This window comes from Trichoderma ghanense (assembly GCF_004382785.1).
Source record: "Trichoderma ghanense strain CCMA-1212 chromosome Unknown scaffold_11, whole genome shotgun sequence".
Classification (NCBI taxonomy): domain Eukaryota; kingdom Fungi; phylum Ascomycota; class Sordariomycetes; order Hypocreales; family Hypocreaceae; genus Trichoderma; species Trichoderma ghanense.
In genome coordinates, this window is record NW_027395674.1 from 481221 (window position 1) to 505270 (window position 24050).

General features: G+C 54.5%; 7 protein-coding genes across 7 annotated transcripts in view; 2 read left to right on the forward strand and 5 right to left on the reverse strand.

Annotated features, from left to right (window-relative positions):
• Positions 1 to 347: 347 nt before the first annotated feature.
• Positions 348 to 2103, reverse strand: CCMA1212_008149 (High-affinity glucose transporter; the record flags this gene model as incomplete). The annotated part of the gene is made up of 3 exons (XM_073705295.1): positions 1803 to 2103; positions 1158 to 1744; positions 348 to 1108 (listed from the first exon to the last, which is right to left on the reverse strand). Exons 1-3 carry the CDS (start codon positions 2099 to 2101, stop codon positions 348 to 350), a joined length of 1647 nt encoding a protein of 548 aa, XP_073556073.1. The 5' UTR covers positions 2102 to 2103.
• A 2137-nt stretch (positions 2104 to 4240) lies between these two features.
• On the forward strand, positions 4241 to 4450 carry CCMA1212_008150 (uncharacterized protein; the record flags this gene model as incomplete). Its single annotated transcript, XM_073705296.1, has 1 exon — positions 4241 to 4450. One exon carries the CDS (start codon positions 4241 to 4243, stop codon positions 4448 to 4450), a length of 210 nt encoding a protein of 69 aa, XP_073556258.1.
• Positions 4451 to 5164: 714 nt separating this feature from the next.
• Positions 5165 to 7037, reverse strand: CCMA1212_008151 (uncharacterized protein; the record flags this gene model as incomplete). Its single annotated transcript, XM_073705297.1, is given in 6 exon segments — positions 5165 to 5275; positions 5294 to 5358; positions 5491 to 5554; positions 6018 to 6117; positions 6396 to 6538; positions 6582 to 7037. Coding segments are annotated over 6 exon segments (939 nt in total), but the record flags the coding sequence as incomplete, so codon positions are not given.
• Positions 7038 to 11093: 4056 nt separating this feature from the next.
• Positions 11094 to 12247, reverse strand: CCMA1212_008152 (Initiation-specific alpha-1,6-mannosyltransferase; the record flags this gene model as incomplete). Its single annotated transcript, XM_073705298.1, has 2 exons — positions 11094 to 11781; positions 11844 to 12247. 2 exons carry the CDS (start codon positions 12245 to 12247, stop codon positions 11094 to 11096), a joined length of 1092 nt encoding a protein of 363 aa, XP_073556256.1.
• Positions 12248 to 15187: 2940 nt separating this feature from the next.
• CCMA1212_008153 (uncharacterized protein) lies at positions 15188 to 18466 on the reverse strand (the record flags this gene model as incomplete). Its single annotated transcript, XM_073705299.1, has 4 exons — positions 15188 to 17159; positions 17213 to 18150; positions 18247 to 18354; positions 18458 to 18466. The coding sequence occupies 4 exons, from the start codon at positions 18464 to 18466 to the stop codon at positions 15188 to 15190; spliced, it is 3027 nt and encodes a 1008-aa protein (XP_073556257.1).
• Positions 18467 to 20036: 1570 nt separating this feature from the next.
• CCMA1212_008154 (putative serine carboxypeptidase) lies at positions 20037 to 21811 on the forward strand (the record flags this gene model as incomplete). The annotated part of the gene is made up of 4 exons (XM_073705300.1): positions 20037 to 20235; positions 20286 to 20467; positions 20517 to 20653; positions 20680 to 21811. The coding sequence occupies 4 exons, from the start codon at positions 20037 to 20039 to the stop codon at positions 21809 to 21811; spliced, it is 1650 nt and encodes a 549-aa protein (XP_073556254.1).
• Positions 21658 to 24050, reverse strand: part of CCMA1212_008155 (uncharacterized protein) — a gene marked incomplete at both ends in the record, with an annotated part of 2640 nt that continues 247 nt past the window's right edge. Inside the window, 5 exons of the mRNA XM_073705301.1 lie at positions 21658 to 21769; positions 21918 to 22145; positions 22169 to 22493; positions 23440 to 23641; positions 23737 to 23981. Of these exons, the coding sequence (XP_073556255.1) occupies positions 21658 to 21769; positions 21918 to 22145; positions 22169 to 22493; positions 23440 to 23641; positions 23737 to 23981 (1112 nt within the window). The remainder of the gene's footprint in view (positions 21770 to 21917; positions 22146 to 22168; positions 22494 to 23439; positions 23642 to 23736; positions 23982 to 24050) is intronic.

Sequence of the window (24050 nt, forward strand, 5' to 3'; positions counted from 1 at the left end):
GGCTTTGGCGATGCTCTCGAGGCTTTTTGATGATGACATGGAGGATGTCCTAGCTTAGTCATCTCATAACTCTGTTCAAGACGACAGGTCCTTTACTGCTGATTGCCTTCATGTACTCTAGGTACCTAGTAGGTAGATATGGTTTATAAAATTTCCATTCACCCTTCATCATCATTGAATAAGGGTATCAAGACTAATCGATTGAGTGCAAACGTCATGTATTGGTATAGACAATTAAACATTTGCATATCTGGCAATGCCAGTACCTCCCATCCGGGTATCAACAAAATCACACCCCCCTTTACATTACTGGCATCATCGAGACGCCTTCAGATTCATCATGCCATTTACTGGGGAGGGGGCGTGCTGGCCTTTTCCTCCTCGTGAGTGTGGACCGGAGGCTTCTCCGTGTCGTGGCCAATCTTGGCCTCAATGTCGCCGTGCTCGGCACGCTCCGTGAGTCTGGTGGCCACCCTCGTCTTCCAGGCGGGCGTGCCCAGGTACTTGATGCCGTTGGGGTCCTCGAACATGGCCTCCGTCTCCTCGAGCGTCTTGCCGGCCGTCTCGGGGAAGACGAAGAGGACGTGGAAGAAGGCGACGGTGTTGAAGATGGCAAAGATGAGGTACGACTTCCACTTGATGTTGGCAAAGGCCACCGGGGTGAAGAGACCCAGCGCCGTGTTGAAGGCCCAGTTGCCAGACGTCGCCATAGCCACGCCCTTGCCTCGGAGACGGAGAGGGAACAGCTCCGGAGGGTAGGTCCACGAGACGGGACCCCAGGTGGGAGCGAACGAGGCCACAAACAGGTACGTGCAGGCAATGAGACCCTTGGCGGGGGCGCCCGAGACACGCATCGACTGGGCGGCAACGTGGTCGATGCCGCCGGGGACGACTTCACCGTAGGTGGCGAGGATACCGGCGTTGGCGTACATCCAGAGAGCCATGAGGACGGAGCCGACGAGCAGCGTGGGACGGCGACCCCATCGGTCGACCCAGAGCAGCGCAGGGATGGTCATGAGCACGTTGATGATGTACTGGATAGACGAGGCGAGCAGGTTGGCGTTGCCGCTGTAGCCAGCCATGGAGAAGATGTTGGCAATGTAGTACACTGACAATGTTAGCTTTGCCCCAGCCTAAAGGAGGATTGGGACACTCACTCATGACGTTCATGCCCGTCAGCTGAGACCAGATCTGAGTAAAGAGACCGATGAAGGTGCGGTTGAGCATGTTGGGCTTGAACAGATCGAGGTAGGTGACATCGGCATGGCGGCGCTCAAACTCGCACATGTCCTTGATGTCCTGCAGCTCGTAGGCGACAAAGGGGTGGTTGGGATCGCCCTTGCCGTGGACGAGCGTGAGCACGGCGCGGCAGTCCTCCCAGCGGTCCTTGCGGGCGAGCCAACGGGGAGACTCGGGGAGGAGCATCATCATGAAGAAGAGGAAGAAGGCGGGGATCATCTGCAGGCCCCATGGGATGCGCCACGAGGCCGTGTTGTACTCGAGGGGGTTCTGCTTGCCGATGAAGGAGCAGCCGTAGGAGATGTAGTACATGATGAGGATGCCCCAGGTAATGGCCCACTGCTGCATGCCGATGAAGCGGCCGCGCTTGGACGGGGGCGAGATCTCGGCAATGTAGACGGGGACCTGAGCGGATTCGATACCGACGGAGAGACCATTGATGATACGGGCAACGATGAGCATGCCAATGTTTTGAGAAGCACACGAGAGGGTGGAGCCAATGACCCTGAGATCCGTCAGCAACCGTGATGCTTTCTCTCTCTCCTTGACCTCGCTTCACTCACCAGATGATACATCCGACCATGATGGAGTACTTGCGGCCCAGGCGATCAGACAGGGGACCCGAGATCAGGGCGCCCAGCCAGGAACCAGCAGCCATGGAGGCCGTGATGCCGCCCTGGACGAGGGACCGCGGGCCACCGCAGGTGCCGTCGACGGTGGTCGGCGGGTTCTCATCCTGGTTGAAGTAGCAGAGATACGACTGCTCGGCCAGCTGGGCCGACACAGACGAGATGTCGAAGCCGAACAAGGCGCCGCCGACGACGGACACGCCGGCGATCACGTAGATGTTGCCGATAGCCATGGCTCACTCTTGTTGACTCTCTTGCAGAGGGGCCTTGACCATGAACCGTAGAGGAAGAGGGGGGTCCAAGAGGAGGAAGAGCGGGATGGGGGAGGGAGGAAGGGAGATGGGCTATATATGTGTGCTCGGGTGGTTGTTACGCCGGAAGTTGTGTGCGAGCAGCTGCCAATCGATAGTGATGGCGGGCAGCTGGCTGGCTCGAGCAAGGCAGAGCAGAAGCAAGCTGCTGCCAGGCATGTGGGAAGTGGGCAGAGCAACGACGAGACCGGATTCACATGGTCCAACCCCTGCCCCTTCTCATCCTCCTCGTCCTGCTGCGACCTCGCCCCAACTCTGTTTCTCGAGGCTGTTGGCCCAAGACGGGCATGGGATGGCCTGGCACGACCTGGAGATTCCCCATGGGCTCCATCTGGAGAGATGCTCGGGGCATTGAAGCCACTGGCGTCTGCAGGATCCGGGGTACGGTCTCGAGTACATGTGTACAGTACCTTGGGTAGTGACGCTTGCGGGATGCCCTGCTGCAACGGTACAAGCACGCGCAGGGATCCGTCGTGAGAGGAGCGCGTGTAAGTCGCATGCGGGATGGCCAGACAGACGATGGAGGAGGAAGCCCTCCGCCAAATCGGCGTCTCTGCCTGGTCTCGCCTTGCATGGCCCGCGCCTGGAAGTACCTTGTACGCACACCTCCGAGTACTGCCCCATCCGGCAATTTGTACCTTGGACAAACGCCTCACCCTCCAACCCCCTTGAACCCCAAGAATTGGCTTCCCCACAAAGGGCCTAAAAGCTTTCCTGTCTGCTCCCCCGCCTTGACCACTCCAACTTTTTTTGGCCTGTATCCCCAGGGATCGGACTGGAAGAGAGCCTTGGATATTGGATCAATAATACAGAGTGTGGGTGTCTGGGGTGGATGGATGCACGGGTACGAAGTATTACGAGTAACAGGACTGGACAATATGGGATTGATGACCGACGAGAGAAATGCGGTGGAATGACGGTGCGGCGTTGACACAACAGTTGAGTTGATCTCTCGCTTGTGCCTCATCTCAGCATCATCCAGCTGCCCAACATCAAGTCGCTACTTTGCACATGACACGATGCTACAAACCCAATTGATGCACCAACTGGCCGTGTCACGTATAACAGCATCATCACCCATCATCCTCTCGACTAACAGCAGCAAAAAGGAAGAAAAAGCATCAGCTCCGCCCTCCGTGGTGCCATTACGAGCAGTCCATGTACGAGCACGAGCACAGGTACTTCCATACATAGCATCAAGGCAGGTAACACCACCCGCCGTCACACGGCCGAAATCTTGCCATTTCGAATCCTTTGGGGCCCGGTTAGTGAGTTCTCCAGCTCTGACTCCTCACGCGTATCACGCATGCCTTCTCCCGCTTCCATTGCTGACCCCCTACCAATAACGGGATGCGAAAGACAATGCATTATACGTACCTACGCGCACGGAGTAGAATGCGGTTCAAGGTGGTATGTTACAAGGCGCGAGACTGGGGGAGAGCTCGTGCTAATCCGGCCCCGAGCTAAGCTCCATGCTCGAGGATCGCCGGCTGGTTCCATTTGGGTCATTGTAAGCGTCCCCCGGAGTCATCTGGGGGGTTGCATGTCGCCGAGAGTCTGGCCGTTGGGGGGAGGGAGGGGGGCGTGAGATGGGGAAGAGGCGACTCAGTTCGTCTAGACGGCCACTAGAAGCTGGTCGACTGAAGGCGAGGATGCCTCGTGTTGTCTGCCAAGCTGCCTGCTGTAAAGTGCTGCGTTGGGCGGTCGGCAGCAAGTTGCCGGTGTGTTAGAGAACATTGATCATCAATATTGCTGTCTTTGGGCTGTGGGATTGCACCATGGCATGCATACTGCGGCGTACTCGTATGTGGTTTGTGGTGGTTTCTCTTCTGGTTGGTTTGGGGGCGCTTTTGCTCATCCTTGCCTGTCCTCCAGACCGGCGTTTCAATGCGCGATGCGTCTGATCAGATACCAGCAGCACTTTGTTTCTGGTGATACATAGACCAACCAGTAGCATCATAGGGATAGTACCTAGATGTACCATATGAACATTGATATATGCCAAGAGCAGCCGTAACAATACCAAATCCAATATTGCTCGTATCATGGCATGTCCCAAAGATGGGGAGGTTCATGCTCGCCCAAAGCCCGCCCTTATCCGCTTGCAGCCTAGCTCCCGACGCCCAGGGCCTCTTAGGCCTCGGCGCCACTGAAGAAGCGCCTGTTGGCGGGCTCTCCACTTTCCCCGGCTTTGGCCAGATGACGTCGCCCTGGCTCAAATTATCCTCCGCCGGCTTTGGCACGGCAATGCAGGCGAGCGGCAGTCGGTAGTGGTAATGGCAGCTGTTCTATGAGCAGTAGGCGGGAGTTGAACGCTTTCGTCAGTGGGAGCGTGAAGCTATTTGTAGGCGTCTTTGCGGCGTGTTCCTGGCGAGAGGGGACGCTTTCTGACTTGGAGGCCCTGTGAAACCCCAGGAAAAAAAAAGAGGGACAAGAACAGGAACAAAAACCCCATTGAAAGAATCGGCGTTATTCGTCAAATCTACTCGCAAACCCCAGGCTGCAACCCCGCAGCAAATACGGCGAACGCTCTTTCCTCTGCCCATCACCACCTCAGAACGGCAGTGATCGGCTTTTGCGCGGAGGCTACACAGTATCAAGCTGAATTGACTTGCACGGTACTGCACTCAAACGGCAGGCACATGCACATGACCAGGCACAGACTCCAGCAACATCCAAGCATGAATCTTCTTCTCATCTTTCACGCATCCGCCATCACCAGCCAATCATCCAGCCATGGACTGGCTGTTGCCCCTTGTCTGATCCTGTTCTGCCCTGTATGTCCTCACTCTCGGTCGTTGTTTGTCACACCACCTGCTCCAGCTCCGCAGTGCTGATTCGACCGTCCTTCTCTCCTCCGCTCCGCCTGTCCTTGCTCCAGCCTGCCGATCCGCTTCCGCTCTCGAGCTCTTCTCTCTATTGCCCTCATCAAGACCTGTCATCAGGGGAGAAAATTCGCTTTCCCCTTGTTTTCCTGACTCCAATTCAGCTCTCTCTCCACCGCAATGGTCCGATGCAACACAAGATTGCACAGTATGGCACGAGCTCTGACACGTCAATCTCATGGTTGGGGACTTCGCACATGGCATGGATGTGCTGCTTTCATGCGAAGACAGTTTGGTTGACACGGTGCTGGCAGCGATCAAAGCTCTGCAGCTTCCCCAGGCCAAGGAATGCTTCTGCATCGCCAATCTACCATCGTGTTTGTCACCTCTGCCAACCAACGACTTCATAAAATGATGCCTCTCAACGTCTACAACTTCAATTCGACGCTTGCCCGTCACTTGACGCGTTTAACCAACTCATCTCACCGATGGCTTCTCGCTCTTCGGACTTTATGACGTCGCTGACACCAGCCTCGTCCAGACCGGCTTTCTTCCAGAGACCGCAAAGTCACCAGCCGACGGCAATCAACGACTGCCTCGCCTCGCCTAAAATCCTTCCACGGCAAGCAGCATGTTTCCGAGCGGCCAATCAACTCCCGCAGCAGCTCTGTCGCTTCTCTATAGAGTTATACCTCCGGGGGCTTTAATCCTTTAGCTGCACATATCCTGGCTAGCCTACCAGGGGCCGTCATTGGCCCTCTTAGTCGTCAATTCATGCACAGTGCTGTCTGCCGCGATACGTGTACTTGGCTGGCTACTGTACGGTGCGGTCGGAAGGGCCGTCGGTTAACGTGCACGGACGAGAGCTTCTATTTCTCTTTGCTGACGAGCAACCAGCAGCCTCTTGAGCTGCAACTGTGCGAACACGAGGGCGAGGCACACCGCATCCTGGCCGCTCGGCCTTGTTTCATTGGAGCGGATCATCAGTCCATGGTCCTTCCCCACTGCTGTACTCTGTACGGAGTACTCAGTCTTTGTTCCCGACTTTGCTTGAGCGCATTGGCTTTTCCGGTGATGTTTCCGTCGGTCTTTCGTATGATGCTGACAGCTTGACTGATATTCACCGAGGAAAATGGAAGAGCTATTCTGCGGACCACACATTTTACACGGACAACTGAAACAAGACTCCTCCGCAAGAAAGACCAGCTGCGGTGTGGAGATGTGCGAGTAGCCGCGCTGCTTTGTATTCCCAGTCGAAGCTCGAACTTGGATTTGCAAAAGCTGGTACCGTACAACGTTGTATCGCGCCCTTAAGCTTGCTTCCGAGTCTTAAAACCGCGTGGCTAAACCAGCCCGTGATGGGACACGGCCAATGGTGACCATCTTGTGACCCTCCTCTCGATGCCGTCTCCGCGCATTGACTTGCAGGGCGAGCGTGGACTTGGCCTGTCTGGATCATACCATGGATGCGAAGGGATGTCTGCGCTAGACAAAACCAACAGATTCTTTGGATCAACCCCCTTCTACTTCGTATCTACGGAGTATATCTACAAAGGCGCTGTACACAGTATTCTTACAGCAACCAATCTCGCAGCATAGCATGGACATCTCGCTTCCCCGCTCGCTGTTACCTCGAGGATCTCGACAAAGTCAGATCTTGTAACATCGTCAGGCTCGGGCTCATCCACACACGTGCTCTTGGATGTCAAGGAACAAATGGCGCCGTTCGTTTGGTCTCGGAGGGAAAAGAGCGCCACACCAAGCCGCCAGCCCGATGCCTCTCCTGTTTGGGCATCGTTCGCAAGCGGCAAGCCACGGCTTGATCTGGTGGCCCACGACGTTGGCTGACTTGGCCGCATCGAGTAGCGCAAGCGATGCCCTACAGCATCCCGGGCCCTGGGGGCTTGACCGGCGTGTTTGCTCGGCCTGTATGAGTACGAGTATGCCTGCAACAGGGCCCTGTTCTCGGTGCAGAGCGGCACGAGCTCCACGGCCAAGTCGGCTGGGCGGCGAGGGGTTGACACCACAATCGGGCCTGTCCAAGGATGGATGCAAGCTGATCCTGCTGAGATGCCGTGTGGCCAACGGTGGGTTCCCAGAGGTTTGGCTTCTTGAGGCTTCACTCACTTACACGGTCAAGGTCCGCGTACACGCTCAATTACCATGAGCCCTTCGTACTTTGCACATTCGCAAGATGAAGGGGTAATGCCCCGACACGTGGCAAACAATGGTCCTCGTTCTTGTGCCATTGTCCCATCCGAGACCTTGCGTTCCCGCGCCTCCTGCCCCTTGATTTTGTCATTCTTCTCAAGAGCTGCTGATTTGCTAGCGCCCGGCACCCCGCCCCAGTAACTGACAACAGTCGTGCGACGTCCTGCGGCTTGGCAACTGATTCTGAGATCTGAATCATGTCTTGGTGTTCGAAAGTTTTCCAATGAACCAGCGATTGAAAGATTGTTCATGAAAAAGTGCAGATATTGTTGATTGTGCAGGTTTGTATTCCGGCTTCGCTCAGCCCTAGCCTCGTCAGAATTCAGATTCACGGCATAATCCCCAGCACTCCCACAGCGAGCTATGTCGCCGAGAAGATACGCCGAGCCAGCAGTGCAGACTTCATGTTGGATTTCGTGCAAGGTTGACGGGCATTGGCTCATCGCAATGGCCTTTCACAGCCAGGCTCGACTTACTCGGTCAGAGGTGTCTGCAGTGGTATCCATCGGCTCGACCTTTCAATATCTCCGTGGAAACTGGAAATCACGCCCTTTTCGAACAATATCCCGCCATGGTCACTCTCGGTCAGCAAAAAATGATGAATCTGATGATCCGTATTTCCTCTCTTGCCTTCGGGCGCTCCTCGGTTGCATTGCTTGAGCACGAGAGCGCATAGGATCGGGCCGAGGGTCTGCAGTACTTGCATACCCGCTGCTGTCTTTGGGCACATGTATCTAGATGCCGCGTGCGCAAAGCTCCGTGAGGTTATTCAGCGGATTCTGCTATCCGACTCTGTTGGATTGACTCCTTCTTCGTCGCCGGGCCATAATGGAAGACGCAGCCTGGCAGGTGACCAGCAACTGAGCTCAGGGGAAATGAATGTTCATGCAGGCCCCAGCGGTGAATACGGGATAGATGGGGATAGACTGAAAGCAACAGCATTCTACAGCCTAGACCCGTAAATAAGCCGATCGGAGATGCTGCGATGCTTGATGATGGAGTCTCTTTGAGCGTGAAATGCTGCAGGGATTCTCCGCCCGGACGTTTGAGATGGAGCAACAGGATCAGTAGGGAGAACCTTCTCACTGGCCATGTGACAGGTCAGATGGCATGTGAATATGTTGCACCGCCAGCAGTTGTCGAGGGATCACGCATAGATTGAGTTGTTCCGCTTGTGATGTTGGGCAGATTTGCTGAGAAAATGTCAGGCGTTGTATAACTCCTTGGGCTATGTGTGTAAGAAAGGGGGTCGATTCTGGATGGATGGACGCTGTGGCAATGAACGGGGTAAGTGTGAGATTGCTATGAGGCTTATGGGAGGACTGAGGCTGATGTGCTTGCATCTTTTACCTTGACAACCGAGTTTGGTGAGTTGCTTCTCATGATACCTTTCTGGGGGATTTGTATCTATAGGATCCGGCAATTTGCTGCATATTCCTAAAAATGAACTGGAAAAGAAAAGTCCAGCCATCTTATTACATTCTTATACTTCTGGTTGTCCAGGACAAAGCTCTCGGACTTTTCTATTCAATATCCGCGGTATCAAGGCGTTATGGGTAGGTGAGCTTGCGATGATGAGGTTATTTGGGATACAGAATACTGAATGCAATATCCTCTTCCGAGGACTGGGTGATGGACATCCTATCCTTTTTCTGTGTATGTTGTCATGCTAGCCGTGAGGATGTGTCGTAAGAGTCGTTTCAGGGAGGTGGCCAATTATCTTCTGCATGACTCCTGGCGCGCTTTGTGGTGAAACTTGGTGCTGCTTGCTTGAAGATTGGATGACTGGCCTTTTTGGCACTAGGTTGTTTTGCTATCTGGATTTTATGAGGTGCTTCTCTGGGAACCAGTGGTAAGCCATATGTCCATGGAGAGTTTCATTGGGAGGCCGAATGTCCAGGCTTCCAGCTTGGCTATGCAGCAAGAATCTCTTGTATCCATTTACGAGAACTGTTTTGGCCGTTAGAAGACGCAGTATAAGATCCGAGTTGTTGCTCGTATTACTGTACTTGTCCGGTACTTTGCTATGCTTCTACAATTTAGACATGGCGTATAGTGAGACTAGCTTTTCATCACGTACTCTTTTCATCACGTACTCTTTACATCACGTACTCTTTACATCACCTACTCTTCTCTGAAGGGACTGGGTGCTACGGCAGTTACGTTTGGGGTTGGTGGATAGCCGCTGCCTTTGATCCTTACACCATTAGTATGGGTTAGGAATTTCTTTTGTGTAGGTATATGATATGCATTGGATGGTAATTAGGGCCTTGGCTTTACTCGAGCACTTGATTCTAGTTGGCAGCTATCAGGTATATGACTACTGGAGAGCAGAGTTGAGTTTCTGGAAAGGTGGTTGTTTGAGGACTGTGATTTACGGAGGCGTGTCTTCCTCTTTGAGACTTGTTTTACTTGGGGCTAACTGCTGGAAGACCTTATCCGGGGGGGGGGGGGGGTTATGAAGCCTACTTTGGAGAGCATTTGGAAGTATGTTGTATGAATGAATGAGAATACTTGGAAGGAGGGAGGAATAGGAATAGGGTACAATGGGTGTATCAGCCATATTTCGAAGACTTGTGCCAAAAGAACTCATCACCATGGTCGTCCATATCCTCCAAAACTTTAACAATCTGGATGTACTAGATGCCAAAGGGCGACGGCCAACGGTGTGCCCATAAAAAACCGGTCAGTTTCTACCACAAGCTATTATCGTACTAGATCCATCAGCTCCGGCAAGGTAAACTGGGAAAACTACCAGAAGAGGATGTGCTGGATTTAGACGTCGAACAAGAAAAGAAAAGCCGTAAAGGCAATTTGTACGACTTGCTTGCCTTTTGATAGAAAGAGGGGGAAGAGTTGTGCTGTGCAAGTCCGGCCATGTCTCGTAGCCTCTTTGACCTTAACCTGTGGCTGCAGCCTATCAGCCTGGTTGGCCACCTATCTAGATGTAAAGTGTATACATGCGAGACCGGAAAACAACCACAATATGGAATAATCTCCAACTTCTTACTTCTCAAGCCTCATGGTGGTATTTTCTTCTGTTGGTAACTCTGTTGTACGACATGCATTCAGCTCCGCCACTCCGATCGTCTGGTTTGAGTATACAAATCTGGGGCTGCCGGAAGGCCCTGGTTGGCAAGAATGTCAACTATAAACGGGCGGACGACGTTGACGAAGTCGTTTGGTAAATTGGTACTGAGGGTGAGTGAAAAGACTTCACCCTCAACTCTTACACTCTCTGTCTCTCTCCCAAGTCCACAGACAACTTCTGTCGACGAAAAGCAACTTATATCCTCAGCAGAGCTTGCCTCGGGACATCCCATTTAGAACCCCTCCGACCCCTGGCCTAAAAGTTCTACTACACGTGTCTGCCTCTAGGGCCACCGAAACAAGTCTGCTTCTGTTAGTACGGCTACCTTCTTCTTTTACCTTCCAAGATTCAGCGCCTACTGCAACCAAGTCTGGATAATGACCCCAAGTATGCAGTCCTTACTCGCCGTGTTGGGCTCGCAAACTGTAGAAGGAAGTATCGTGACCTTTGCTTTTGTGCTGATCAAGCTTCCTTCACCGTCCATAGGTAAGGAGGGTGACAGCAAGTATAGCTCCCGATTTGTCTACACGTCCAAACAGTCAAACCTCTGTGCTGTCCAAGTACACATACGAGGGCAAATGGGTTTAAGGAAACATCTAAGCCTAACAGAGAGGCGGTGTGTATCCAGACAGATCAATATAGTCGCTACGTGATCAAATACAGTTCATATATACCCAAAATACCAAATCGCCAAAACCAAATCTCAAACCCCAGCCATGATACCCAAACCATATACCGAAAACGCTCTTATACACCAATCCCATCCCAATATACATCCACACCACCCCTACTCATCCCTCCACGACCCCGTAAACAAGTGCCGCATCATAGCCGCCTCAGGAACACTCCCATCATTCGTACTCGCCGAATGATCCTGCCCCATACCAAACCCGTCAATCGGCAAGATGAGTATATCCCCAATCAGCGTCGGCTCCTCCATAAACGACAAGTCCTGCGTGTCGTTCAACAGCGGGTTATACCCCTGCAGCTGCTCAAACACGACATCCGTCCAGGCCGCCGGCCCCGTCGAGTTCATCACCTCGAAGCTCTCCGGATGCAGCTCCTCGAGCGGCAGCCCGCCGTGCGCCGCCGACAGCTCGTCCAGCGAGCGCAGCACCCGGTCCACCATCCTCCTGAAGACGGGGTGCCCCGGGGCCGCGGCGATAGTCCACTGGCAGAACTGCAGCCAGTGCGGGATGTCGGCCCAGGGCCCGCCGTCGCGGCGGTCAAACTCGATGCCGACGACGAGGCGGGCGCGGTCGCGAGCGGGCGGCGGGATCCAGGCGTCGACGGGCTTGAGGGCCACGGTGTCGGTGTCGGTGTAGACGCCGCCCTGGACGCCGAGGATCAGGTACCGCAGGAGGTCCGACTTCATGCCCACGTTGGTCAGGTTGTGGTAGGCCTGGGCGATGCGCGAGTCGCGGCCGAAGTGGCTGTTGACGAAGTCGTCGCCTCCTTTCTGGCCGACCAGGGTGCTGAAGATGCAGAATTAGCAGGCGTAAACGACAGGAGGTGAGTTGAAGCTGTCACAACGTACTACTGCCAGTCGGGGTTCATGGCCAGCCACGACGCCGTGTTCTCGAGCTGCCGCGGGTCGATGCGGACGTGCTTCAGATCCCACCGATACGGCTGCGCCTTGGGCAGCACAATCTGCCAGATGTTGGGCGGGATCAGATGCCTCCCCGGAGCCGCACCAGCACCAGCACCAGCAGCACCAGCAGCACCACCACCGGTCCGGCCCTGCTGCCCCTGAAAGTAGTAGCCGTCGTGCCACATCTGTCGGGACGAGTAGTGCATCGTCAGGCGGCCGCTGAGCCAGACCATGGACAGCAGCAGGAGGGCGATGGCGACGGCGGCGTAGTTTCGGTAGCGGCGCTGCGAGACGTGGTGCAGGAGCTGTCGTAGGGGGGAGAAGGCGTCTTGCTTTTCGTGGAGATGCATTGTGGGCGGATGATGGTGATGATGATTTTCGTGGAGATGCATTGTGGGCGGATGATGGTGATGATGACGCTTCTTGTTCTCTTCTTTCTCTCCGGATTCTCACAGCTACACGACGACAACTACAACAACAACAACACAAAGGCTCACGGTGAGGAGAAGGAAGAGAGAGAGTGTGTGACTGGCAGACAGACAGACAGATAGAGTGAAAACACCAGTTAGGCAAGTCGAAACCCCCCGGCCGGAGCTAAAGGGCAAACCAACAAAAAGCACGGCGGCGCCAAACACGGCTTTACATATTGGATCCAGGCCTCGTGTAGGCAGGGAGGGCGTCAAAGTGAGATTAAGCTGTCTTGAAGCCCGTCGAGCTAGTGGTGCCTTGCGCCAGCCGGACCTCTGTGCTAGCCATCGTGTTGTGTCGTATATCAGTTAAGCTGCTCATCCATCCATCCATCCATCCATCCAGTCATGTCTCAGACGGCACGGCTGGGAGAGTCATTACTCTGCCACTCAGGCTGCGGGCAAAACGGACAAATCCCTCGCAGAACGCGGGTGGTGGTGGTGGCATCGTAACATCTTTGTCTCTGGCGAAAGGGGGGGGCGTTTCGCCCTGCTTCGAGCATTTGGGGAGTCACGCCAGCCACCGGCACAATCTGGCTAAAACATAACTCTGAATTTAAGCCTCTTCTCATGCTCCTCTTGTTCCGCTTTCCCCTCTGTTTGCGCTCTGGATGTCCGGCGATGGTGGGGGGGGTCCTGGCAGAGGAGCATGAGCATGAGACCCTGAGATGCATAAATTTTTTTTTTTAGTCGATTCGTTTAAATGTGCCTCAGCCGCGTCTAGAACCGCCCATAAGCTGACGTGCCCCGGTAGCTTAAACACAAACATGCTGGTAAAATTGTCCGGCTAACGGATAAAGGGTTCAATTCGACAGGGGGGTGGCGTCGTTTTGTGCAGGATAGGTCTGGAGATGGCGGAGTTTGGAGGCTTGGCTTGTGAAATCTTGCGGTCCGGGGTTTCTGACTCCATCTCCTTCTCTTCTTCTTTCTTCTGTCTCTGCCCTCTGTTTCTGATTCTCTACTGATAGGGTATTATAAGGAGGCGAGTCACTCAAATGTGACTTGAGCTGAACAGGAAGACAGACTCGATAGGATTCGCCAAAAGTTCTCGTCAGAGAGGATCAGGACAACATGGGCTAAACCACTAGAACCGGCCACTGCCGCTTGCAGTTAGACGACAGGCACAACGAGCCATTTGGCGCGCGCCAAGTCTGACTTTGTCTGCATTGGTTCTTGGTGGGATTCGACATATTGTACGGAATCACACGAGACGGGATAGAACAGATGCTAGGACGAAGACACTGCTTAAACGGAAGGATATCTCGAGTCGTCCTTGTTCAGCTGCTTCATGTACAGTCTGAATTTATATGCATGGACACATACATACAACTCTGGCCGTACAAGTGCACCTGTCTCGTATCAACATGTCTCGTCTTGACGCTGTCTCGTCTCAATTTGGCATTGTCTCACCTACGCTTGTCTTGACGCTCATGCAACTTTCTTTCCCACTCCCTTCATTCGTCAAACAGCAGTTAGTATTTCACCCTCCAGGCTTGTACAACCATCGCGAAGCAAAACATCCTGTTTACCCATTGAGCTTCACGCCTACACAGTGTATGTATACTTGTAGAATCACGTAAGTAGAGTAGTACAAACGACTGATACCAAGACGCTGGCTGATAAACCGGCTTTTCAGCATTGGCCAGTCTCCAAAGGAAGCAACTTTCGACACCCGTTTCGCTGACGGCAAAATATGGAGTGCATGCAGCATTAGAAACAAGTACATCCAATAGTTTGTATACGGGTTGAACTTGGACGTGCCCGAAAAGGCATGTGGCTACCCCCGGACAGCGGGATATATCGCGACTCCGCACTCCGTAGCCACAGCACGAGGAATATGAATCCGGGTATGCTTATACTACTACAGTAGTAAGGTGTTGATCAGTAGAGAGATCGACATGATAGCTGGAGAATGATCAGATAAGCTTAAGCCGCGCGTGCCCTACGACAATATACTGTAGTACATCTAGTTTGTCTGCGTATTCTTCCTGCATCAAGATAGACTCCAGTAAGGCTATACACTCATGGCAATCCTTCAATGAACATTCCCTGCAGACATACTCTCAGTCTCTCACACCCTGCAACCCAGCCCCGTTCCCATATCGACTCCCTATCATCACTGGCTAAAGCTACACATCCAGTGCCATACAAAGCAATCACATCCCCGTCAATAGCAACAGCGACAGCAATAATAACCCACCCCCAGCTTCCACCGTTCGCCAACTCCGTACTTGAACCATCCATACGAAGAAAGACTCGCTTCCTCTATAGCACATTTCGACCTCCCCCCATATGAATCAACAAGCCCCTTCCAAAGCCAAGCCGGCATCCGGCATACTTATATTCTGCCTGCATATACCCTACTCTTCCCTCCTCCTCTTCTTCACTCATCCTCATTCCCAGCCCGGCAACACCATCTCGTCAGCGCACCCAATATGACCCTTCCGTCGGTTAAATGGCATCTCCCCCTCCATCCCATAAATTGCTTGCATGCGGGGTCGTTCAATACGGTCAGGATTCAAGTCAAACGAGGTTGAACACCACATTCAACATGCAAGCTACGAAGAAATCGTAAACCGCCCTCTCAGATACTCACCACCGGAAAAGCATCTCTATCCTCAACTAAGGGAGAATGGCATCTCCAATAATGTATATTGTAGCTTCTACAGTAAAGCCAAGGTATAGGGAGTATGCAATGCTGCTAATACAACACCAGTCAACCCACTCAACCATGCTCTCCAGACACCGTGGTATCATTGTGAACAACCTCCTGTACCAATTTTTCTAAACTTTTTCAGGCAACACTCCATCGTATGCATGGCCTTAAACAAAGCGCACCTCGTTAAACAGGCCCGCCCTGACTTGCATCAAGCTAGCCAGCTCCATCAGGAAGGCCTGGAAGATCAGCACGTTGGTAATGACGTGCGACACCGACACCATGTTCTCCTCGTGCGCCGGGCTCGTCGGCTCGGCATTGTCCGTCGTCTCCGTCACCACCGTCGGCTCGGTCGCCACCTCGCTTCGGTCCGCGCTGCTGTCGTACCCGTCCAGGCTGGCCAGCTCGTCCCCGGAGAGTACCGTCTCGGGAGCATCCTGCCGCTTGCTCTCCGATTCCGCCGGGATCGGCTTGGCAGGCTCGGCCGGTAGGGCTACCCGCCGGGCTAGGATGCTTTGGTCCACGGCTGCAAAGTCGGCCGGCTGCGCGACGACCGAGCCTTGCCTACTGCCTCGGTGCTGTCTACCGGCCTCGGACTGAGCATTTGCGGGTGACAGACCCCGGTTCAGAGCACTCCTGTTGGGATCGGGCAGCGGCTTGGAGGTGTTGGGCATGGGGCTGGGAGAGAGGAGATCCGAGACGTTGTAGCCCGGCGTCGACGACCCAGACCGTGCCCGAGTGCTATTCTTGCGTCCCCTGGGACTTGGGGTTCCCAACTCGGAAAGCAGCCGCTGAGCGAAGCCCTCGAGGCCAGTCGGACGCGACGGAGACACGGACCGGATCATCTCGTCGAGGCTGGAGCTGGGCCGTTCTGGCGTCCTTTGCTGAACGGGAGCCGGGGGGTTGTCCAAGATGGAATCCGCCGTCTGGAAGGCCTCGCGCCGCTGCTGGAGAAGCTCGTCAAACCGCGGCACCGTCTGCCTAAAGGCCTCGACCTGGTCGCAAAGGCGCTTGAGCACGACGAGGATTCGGGGCAGAGACTCCTGCGTCCACTTGGGGCGCCGCCTGCACTTTTCCATCGATTCCAGCCGGTCCGCCTCTGTGTCGTCTGAAAAGGTAGAGAGGCCGCCGTCCGAATAGTCGTCATCCCGCGAGTTGAGCTCGTCGGCCAGCGACCGATTGCCGGTTTCCGTCTCGGCGTCTGCTCCCGTCTGCGTCCCCGTCTCCGTCGCTTCCTCACCTTCTCCCTCCTCTTGCTGTGATTTGGTTTCCTTCTTTTCTTCCGATTTCCGCTGCTCGTCCTCGGCGTAGGTGTAGGTCTTGGGGTTCCGGGCCAGCCAGCCCTCGATGCTCATGTAGCCGCAGATTGCCATGTCCACGATGGTGTCAGTGACTGACAAGTTCGTCTCCACCGGGTTCATGAAGAAGTTCTCCATCAGGTCGAGGATGGAGTTGAGTAAGAGGTCGTCGTGGCGAAGCGTGTGTTCCCGCACGTCTTTGGGCGCACCCGGAAGACTGTCCGGAATGGTGGGCAGCTTGTGGTTGTGCTGAGACAGCCTGGGGGCGACCAGCCTGAGGGAGCACGGGTGGCTCTCGAGCCGGGCCATGGTATCCTTGAGAATGCTCTCGTACGTCTCGTTAAAGTCGTCTCGACCGCCAATGCTCTCTGCCAGCGCCATCAGGTACTCAATCTCTTGCTCGTGGGCGCCCACGGTTCGGTTAATGTTATTGCTCGGGAACGAGTCGGTCCGGAGGAGGGTGAGGACTGCGTAACGATGGTGCCTCTTGACGATGGCCGAAACCAGCTGAAGAGTGACGTAGATGGTTTGCTGGTTGCGCGACCTGAGACAGGCCAGGATCAGATCAACCAGGTTGAACAGCAGCGGAGTCGCGGTCGTGTCGGGCTTCTCCGCCATCATGGTGGCGAGATCCATGGACTTGCGCTGCCGGGCGGCGCTTATCGCCGTCTCCGAAGGGGGGCTGTTTGAGATGACGGCGTCGGGCAAGGCCAGGAGGTAGTGGAGAATGAGGTTGATCATGTCGGGGTGGTCGAGAGATTCGATGATGCGGCGGAGGTAGGTCAAAACGGCGACGGACGAGCCTCCGTCTATATCGGAAGACTCTAGCAATGATGGGTATCTAATCATCGGTCAGCGCAAACACGAACGGCGCAAGGGGCATTGCCGACTTACAAGAGCTGCTGTAAGAAAATAACCTGAAAGTGCTCGAGGAGCGTCGACTTGACCTCGACCGACTTGCAATGGTTCAAGACATCCTGCCAAAACAAAAGGTGCGATAAGAACGTCTCGAGGTGGGACTGGAACTCGGCCGAGCAGGAGCTCACGATTTCGTAGTTGGAGGTGGGGTGTTCATAGTCGGAGAGGGCGAGGATGGGCGGCAGGTTGTTGGGCAAGTGATCGATGACGAGCTTGCGGCTGAGCTGGCTGTACAGGGCCCCCAGGCCGGTGGCCATGAGCGTCGACAGGTCGCTCTCGACGATCCATTGCTCCAGAGACTCGGAGCTCGAGGCGGCCTCGATAATGTACAGCAAGCCCGTGCGCGCAAAGTCGCCCACCTTGCCTTCGTGGTGGATATAGTCCATCAGGATGTAGAAGAGGGGGAAGTCGGCTCTCTTGGTTCGGCCAGCGAACTTGTCACGGACACTCGCCGCCCGGTCGCTCGGGCGGTTGACGTCCTGCTGCGTCTTAAACCAGGCAGGGAGGATGTCGGGATCGAGGCGGATCTTGGTGGTGATGTTAAAGGCCAGCTCGACAACGCGCGACTCGGTATCCAGCCCGAGGCGCGCGCTGTTGACGCCGGTGATGCGCACCAGCAGGTTGGTCAAGCTGGCGGAAAAGGTGTGGTTCTCGACAAAGGCCTCCTCCTCGCTCTCGATGAGGGTGGCGAAGAAGAGGACGGCCTCCTTGATGATCCATTCGTTGTACGACGAGGTGGCAATCTTGCCGATGGGCACGTATATCTGCTTGATGGAGGCATACTGGATGCAGGGGTGCGGCAGCGGGCGGCGGCTCTCGTCGCTGAGGATGTTGGTGAGCTCCTGGAGCCTGATCTCGACGGTCTCGGCGGCGTCAATGTCCTGGGACAGGTTGGTGGATTTGCGCCAGATGGACTAGATGGGCACGGATTCGTCAGAGGCAGGCTACAGACAGAGAGCAAGGGAGGGAGCAAGATCCAACGGGCCAACAGGCCAACAGCTCAAACTCACCAACAAGCCGGCGTACTCCTTCTCGAAGCGATGAAGACGCTTGGCCGGGTCCTTTGCCTGGTCCTGACGAGAGCTCCCGGAGGAGAGGGGGCTTAACAAGCGCGACCACTGCACACAGACAAGGATATTGTTAGAAGTTTTTCTCTTTCTCTTCTCTTCCCAGCCTCGTCGTCTTCTATATCCCTCTCGGGTTCGAATCGGGGCTGCTCACGAAATCCATGGCTCTGGCCGAGTCATGTCTGGCTGACGCGCTCTGACTGCAGTCTCAGCAGATGCCAAATGGCTCGCAGCTCGTCTGAGGCGCGGGGAGGGTCGAGGGTCCGATCACAGGCGGGGAGACGCTGAAGGTGGACGGACAGACGGACAAGGGACAGGCAAGCAAGCAAGCAAGCAAGCACTGCAAGTGAGGCGGCGCGAGCCTTGGGATGAGGCCCGGCGAATCGCAGGCGGTGAAAGCGGTGGGGTAGCTGGACCTGCTGGTCCGCGCGTCTGGCGGCGGCTGGCGAGGTACCGGGTACTTTCTGCCAGGGGCAGGTGGAGGGCTCCCGTCTACAGCACCAGCACGTGCGCTAAAGAACGGTCCGTCTTTAGGGTCCGATCAGGAACCGCTAAATATTGGATTGATGTAGGGTAGGCTCTGAAAGGCTTCGGCTTGAGTTGCGAGAGATGCAACCAGATGCTGGGGGTTCACGGTTCCTCAGTTACCGTTTGTCTTTGATCGGTAACTGGCCATGCCGTTTGACCAAAGAATGCCGGTTCTGTTCATCCGGGGAAGCTGGACTGATCAACCCCCATCAACAGCTTGCATCGGATCGGGTCTCGCTGGTGGGTCGACGCATGCGAGATAAATTGACATATGAGTCCTCTAATCACTTGCAGAAGTAAACGACAGACTTTGTGAGCAAAACATTGTTGCATGAAAGTGGCTCTAGATGGACATGTGAAGAGCAGTACATACCCATGTGGAGGGTTGTATCTCTCCAGCATGGGGGTGGGGAAGACCCCAAGGTTGGTGATGCAGGAAGACGAATATGATGTTGAGGCGATGCGAGTGTAATTATTTCGATACGACGGTCAGACGAAGTGATTGGACGCTGACAGGTCGTGTGCAAGTGTGTAGATGCTTGTCCAGCGGGAGTGGCCAAGGGTTCAATGCCAACAGAAGCAAAGCCTTGGAGAAAACGTCACTCTGGTCGCTGGTGAACACTGTCGTATGCTGCGGCTGAGTGTAACTGGACCTCATGGATTCGGCATAGGTCGAGGCAGACAAACAGGATCTTGACAGAAGGATGAAGCACAGCCTTTTCTAGTATCATTCCTACTTGGTAGACAGACATGACATTGATCTCGCAAAGCAGCAGTCGCTTCTTTGGCCCAACGGTCTCCGAACTTACGGCTGCTGGCATGAGACTGCTGTCTGGACCTAGCAAGCAGTACTCGACATACGAGTGCAAACAATTCGGACGGAAAGATGCAGCTTAGCCACTACGCATTCCGTCAATTGCTTCCAAGAGACGGAAAGCAGTTGGCAGCCCTTTCGGGTGAGAAGGAGGGCTTCTGCAAGGCCACATGTTCTGGGCGGAGATTATTATATGTAGAAAGAGACAAGCACCCACGAGTACAACAATGCAGACAGAATACTTACATGTAAGTAGAACGCACCTGTACTGCTTCTCATACGTATAAATACATGTCGTCTTCTCCAAGGTAACCAGACGCTGTTCTTCAGGATACACCACATCATCTTTTGGTCCGAGGCACATCACTTACAGCACATTTCGCGTCTCATCATGAAATTCCACTGGAAATTGTCCATCTTGGCTGCCGCCAGCAGCGTCATCGCACAACCATCCTGGCAAGGCGCCTCCCACAGGCTCGTCAAGGCCTTCAAAAACCGTCCCGAGGCCCGGCAATTCCAGCACCCAAAGCAGAGGGAATCGACTACCGCCACTTTGCCGCCGACGCGGTTCCTGACTGATGCCACCAAGAGTAAGCATGTCCCCCTTACCTCGCACTGCTCCGTGACTGATCGGGTCCAGAGTTTGCCGTGAATGGCAGCACCATCCCCGATGTCCCGTTCGATGTCGGCGAGTCGTACGCGGGCCTTTTGCCAATCAGCAACAACACCGAAGAAAAGAGCAGCCTCTTCTACTGGTTCTTCCCCACGGCCAATCCAGAGCACCAAACAAAGGAGGAAATCACCATCTGGCTCAACGGCGGCGTATGTGCCCCCCTGCCCCCTGTCCTCATTACGGTACTGACATCAATAGCCCGGCTGCTCGTCTCTTCTCGGCCTCCTCAAAGAAAACGGCCCCTTCCTGTGGCAATCTGGCACGCCCGGCCCTCAGCCAAACCCCTGGAGCTGGCACCTTCTCACCAACGTCATATACGTCGAGCAGCCCGTTGGGTGGGCTTCACCAAAGGCACGCCGAGCATCACCAACGAGGACGAGCTGGCCACCCAGTTCATGGGCTTCTGGCGCAACTTTGTCGACCTCTTTGGCTTGCACGGCTGGAAGGTGTACATCGTGGCCGAGTCTTACGGCGGTTACTATGGCCCCTACATTGCGAGCAACTTTATCGATGCCAACGACACCGACCACTTCAATGTGGCAGGTCTCATGGTCTATGACGGAATCTTTTTCGATGACAACCTGCAGATGAACATCCCTGCACAGTCGTACATCAACCGCTACAAGGAGCTGTTTGCGTTTGACGATGCCGTCACGGCCCGCGTGGACAGCATCGCCAACGAGTGCGGCTTTACATACTATTACAACCAGTATCTCATGTTTCCCCCCGCTGGGCCGCAGCCCTATCTCACTCCTGGCTTGGAGATGCTGCCCGACGGTACTGTTGTCGTCAACGTAACGTGCTACGACTTGTGGGACTACATCACAGACGAGGTGTACATCAAGAACCCCTGCTTCAACATCTACAGTATCACTGACCACTGCCCCTCGCCCTTCAACCCTCTGGGATACATGCCGTACTTCAACCGCGACGACGTGAAAAAGGCCATCAACGCCCCCGACGCCGTCACTTGGAATCTGTGCAACCACGCCGTGTTCAATACGGCCGATGGCCAGGATACTTCTCCCCCATCAGGCCTGAAGCAACTGCCGCATGTCATTGACAAGACACAGAACGTCATTCTCGCCCAGGGCTCCCTCGACTGGATCCTCGTTGCAGAGGGCGTCCTCTTGGGCATTCAAAACATGACTTGGGGCGGGGAGATGGGTTTCCAGAGCCAGCCCCAGGATCCATTTTACGTGCCGCTCTACGGCTACTATCCCTACGATATCGGCTACTGGGGCCACAATCTCCCGTCGGGATCGGGAGTCCAGGGGACGGTGCATACAGAGCGAGGACTGACGCTTGTGGCGATGCAGCTGGCGGGTCATGAAGGGCCTCAGTATCTTGGCGCCGCGGCGTTTCGACAGCTCGAGAAGCTGTTGGGGAGAGTGCAGGCTCTGAACAGCACGGAGCCGTTTACCTTGCCTGCGTTGCGGAGCATTCCGCAGCTGCAAGAGCCGCTGGGAAAGGGGATTGTGGCTATTTTTTAAAGATTGTAGAGTGACAAGGGCATACGAGGACAGTATATGTTAGACAGGCTTATGCGGTATGCTAGAGTCAATGAATACACATGATGCGTATGACGTCGAGTCTTACCGGGAGAATAGTCGCCTCAGCAGATGCCTCAGAACAACATTTCCTCCGCTGTATTCCCTCAGTTGCTCTTGTTCAAAAATCTTCCTGGTCCTGTAGGTGTAACTCTTGAGTTCCTCTACAGACTTGAATACTTCTGGAGCTTCGTTGTCCTCAGCCCCTTCACCTCCCTTTCTTCCCCAGTTGATCAAGTCGACTATATTGACATGTGTATTTCGAAGAATCTGCCGTCTTTGTCAGTAACATTCTCTTACACTAACCAGTAACAAGGGTGTTGAGAAACGAGAACGCCTACAGCTTCGCATTTCTTGATGTCCTCAGGCGCATCAGCCCGTCCCACAGCCCGACAAAGCGTTCTCCAAGCCTTGGGGTCATCCTCATTGCCGAAATACAGTTCGACTTCTTGCAGGAGCGCCTTTTGATACGCTTTCCAGGCCTCTTTCTTGGCAGGGTCGTTATTGTCATTGACGGGCCATTTGTTGTGCTTGACGAGGGTCTTCCATAATTCTGAAGGTGGTTTCGTGCCTTTTGGGGTGAAGCCCTTGAAGGAGGAGAAGAATATGTCTAGAGGGGTCTTTGCTTTCGGCGAGGGTGGGGGGTTTTTGGGTTCGGAGGGTTTGGACTGTTTGAGACTTGGGGGTTTGGGGGGTGTGGATGGGGATGAAGATGGGGATGGAGATGAGGGAGCGTGGTCTTTGGGCTTGGGCTTGGGCTTGGATTTGGATTTGAGCAGGTGGGGGGTTATTCGGAAGGCCATTGTAGATGACCTCGAGCTCTCTCAAGACCTGGAAGAAGCGAAGAACGGGCAAAAGAAGGAAGAATACTGATTTGAGGAAGAAAGTATGGGAAGAAGATAGGTACAAAGGATGGATAGGAATAGAGGATGTAGAGGAGGGAGAAGTGAAAGGTGAAGGGTACAAATGCCAAGGCAGTTTTTTTCCCTTCAGGCAGCGAAATGCACCTGAAGCACATGACCGGCGTACCCAGACATTCTGTTTACTTCGAGACGCGGACCTTGAGAGAGGGACTCGATTGGTCGATTCGTGACTTTTGGACGTTTGTTGTGTAACAGCTGCATGCAAGAACACGTCGAGTTGTTGTCGGGAGTGGTGCCATCCAGCGGGCCAACTTGGCTACCTAATCAGCATCGCAGGCCTAAACATACAGAGCTGAAACGCTCTGAAAGATTGTTCATGTACTATATTTACCATGTATTGATGTGATGGAATGCTGAAGAGCCAAGTTGTGGTGCTGAAGGCAGTCACTCGCTTATTGTGCGCGTCGAAAGAGATTGGATATCGAACCTGCAGAGCCGTCGATGGAAATGTCGATGGAAAACAGGGGGAAACAGAGCGACACCTCGGCGTAAAGCAGCCTCACCTCGAAGTTCACATACATGTACACACCCAAACTATTCAGAAGAAAAGCCAAGCCCACAGACACAAAGTTTGCAGACCGCACAAGTTACAAACACGGCGAATAGCGGTAGATTCGCCTCTAGTGAAAGGTGCTCAAGTGAATATACGTCTCAGCAGGAACTTGAGCACCACATTCCGTCCATTGGCATCCCTCGTTTGGCTCCTTCGAAAGATCTTGCCCGTTTGATGGGTGTAGTTGCGCAGCTGCGCGACGGACGCGAACACTTTGACTTTCCGGCCGCTTTCTTCGCCTCCCTTTTTGGCCCAGTCGACCAAGTCTACGATATTGACGTGAGTCTTTTTCAGAATCTGTTTACAACATCAGTTCCCCTTTCTCACGGATCAAACCTACACTGCCGCAACTCGTCTTTGCACAAGAAAGGGGGGGGGGGGGCTGAACGTACGGCTTTACACTGAGAAATCTGATCTGGAGGATCCTCACACCCCACAGCGCGACAAACCGTCTTCCACGCCGTGATGTCGTCCACATCGCCAAAGTAGAGCTCCACCTCCTTGGCGAGGGCGTCCTGGTACCGCCGCCATGCCTTTTGTTTGGGAGGATGACGGTCCGGCTGGTTGGACCAGGATTTGAATGCGCAGAGGGCTTTCCACGAGTTTACGGGGGTTTTGGCCGGGTTGTAGGCGAAGCCTTGCGGGGAGAAGGAGAGGAAGAATGTGTCGAGGGGGGTTTGCGTTTCTCCTTCTCGAGGGGGGGGGG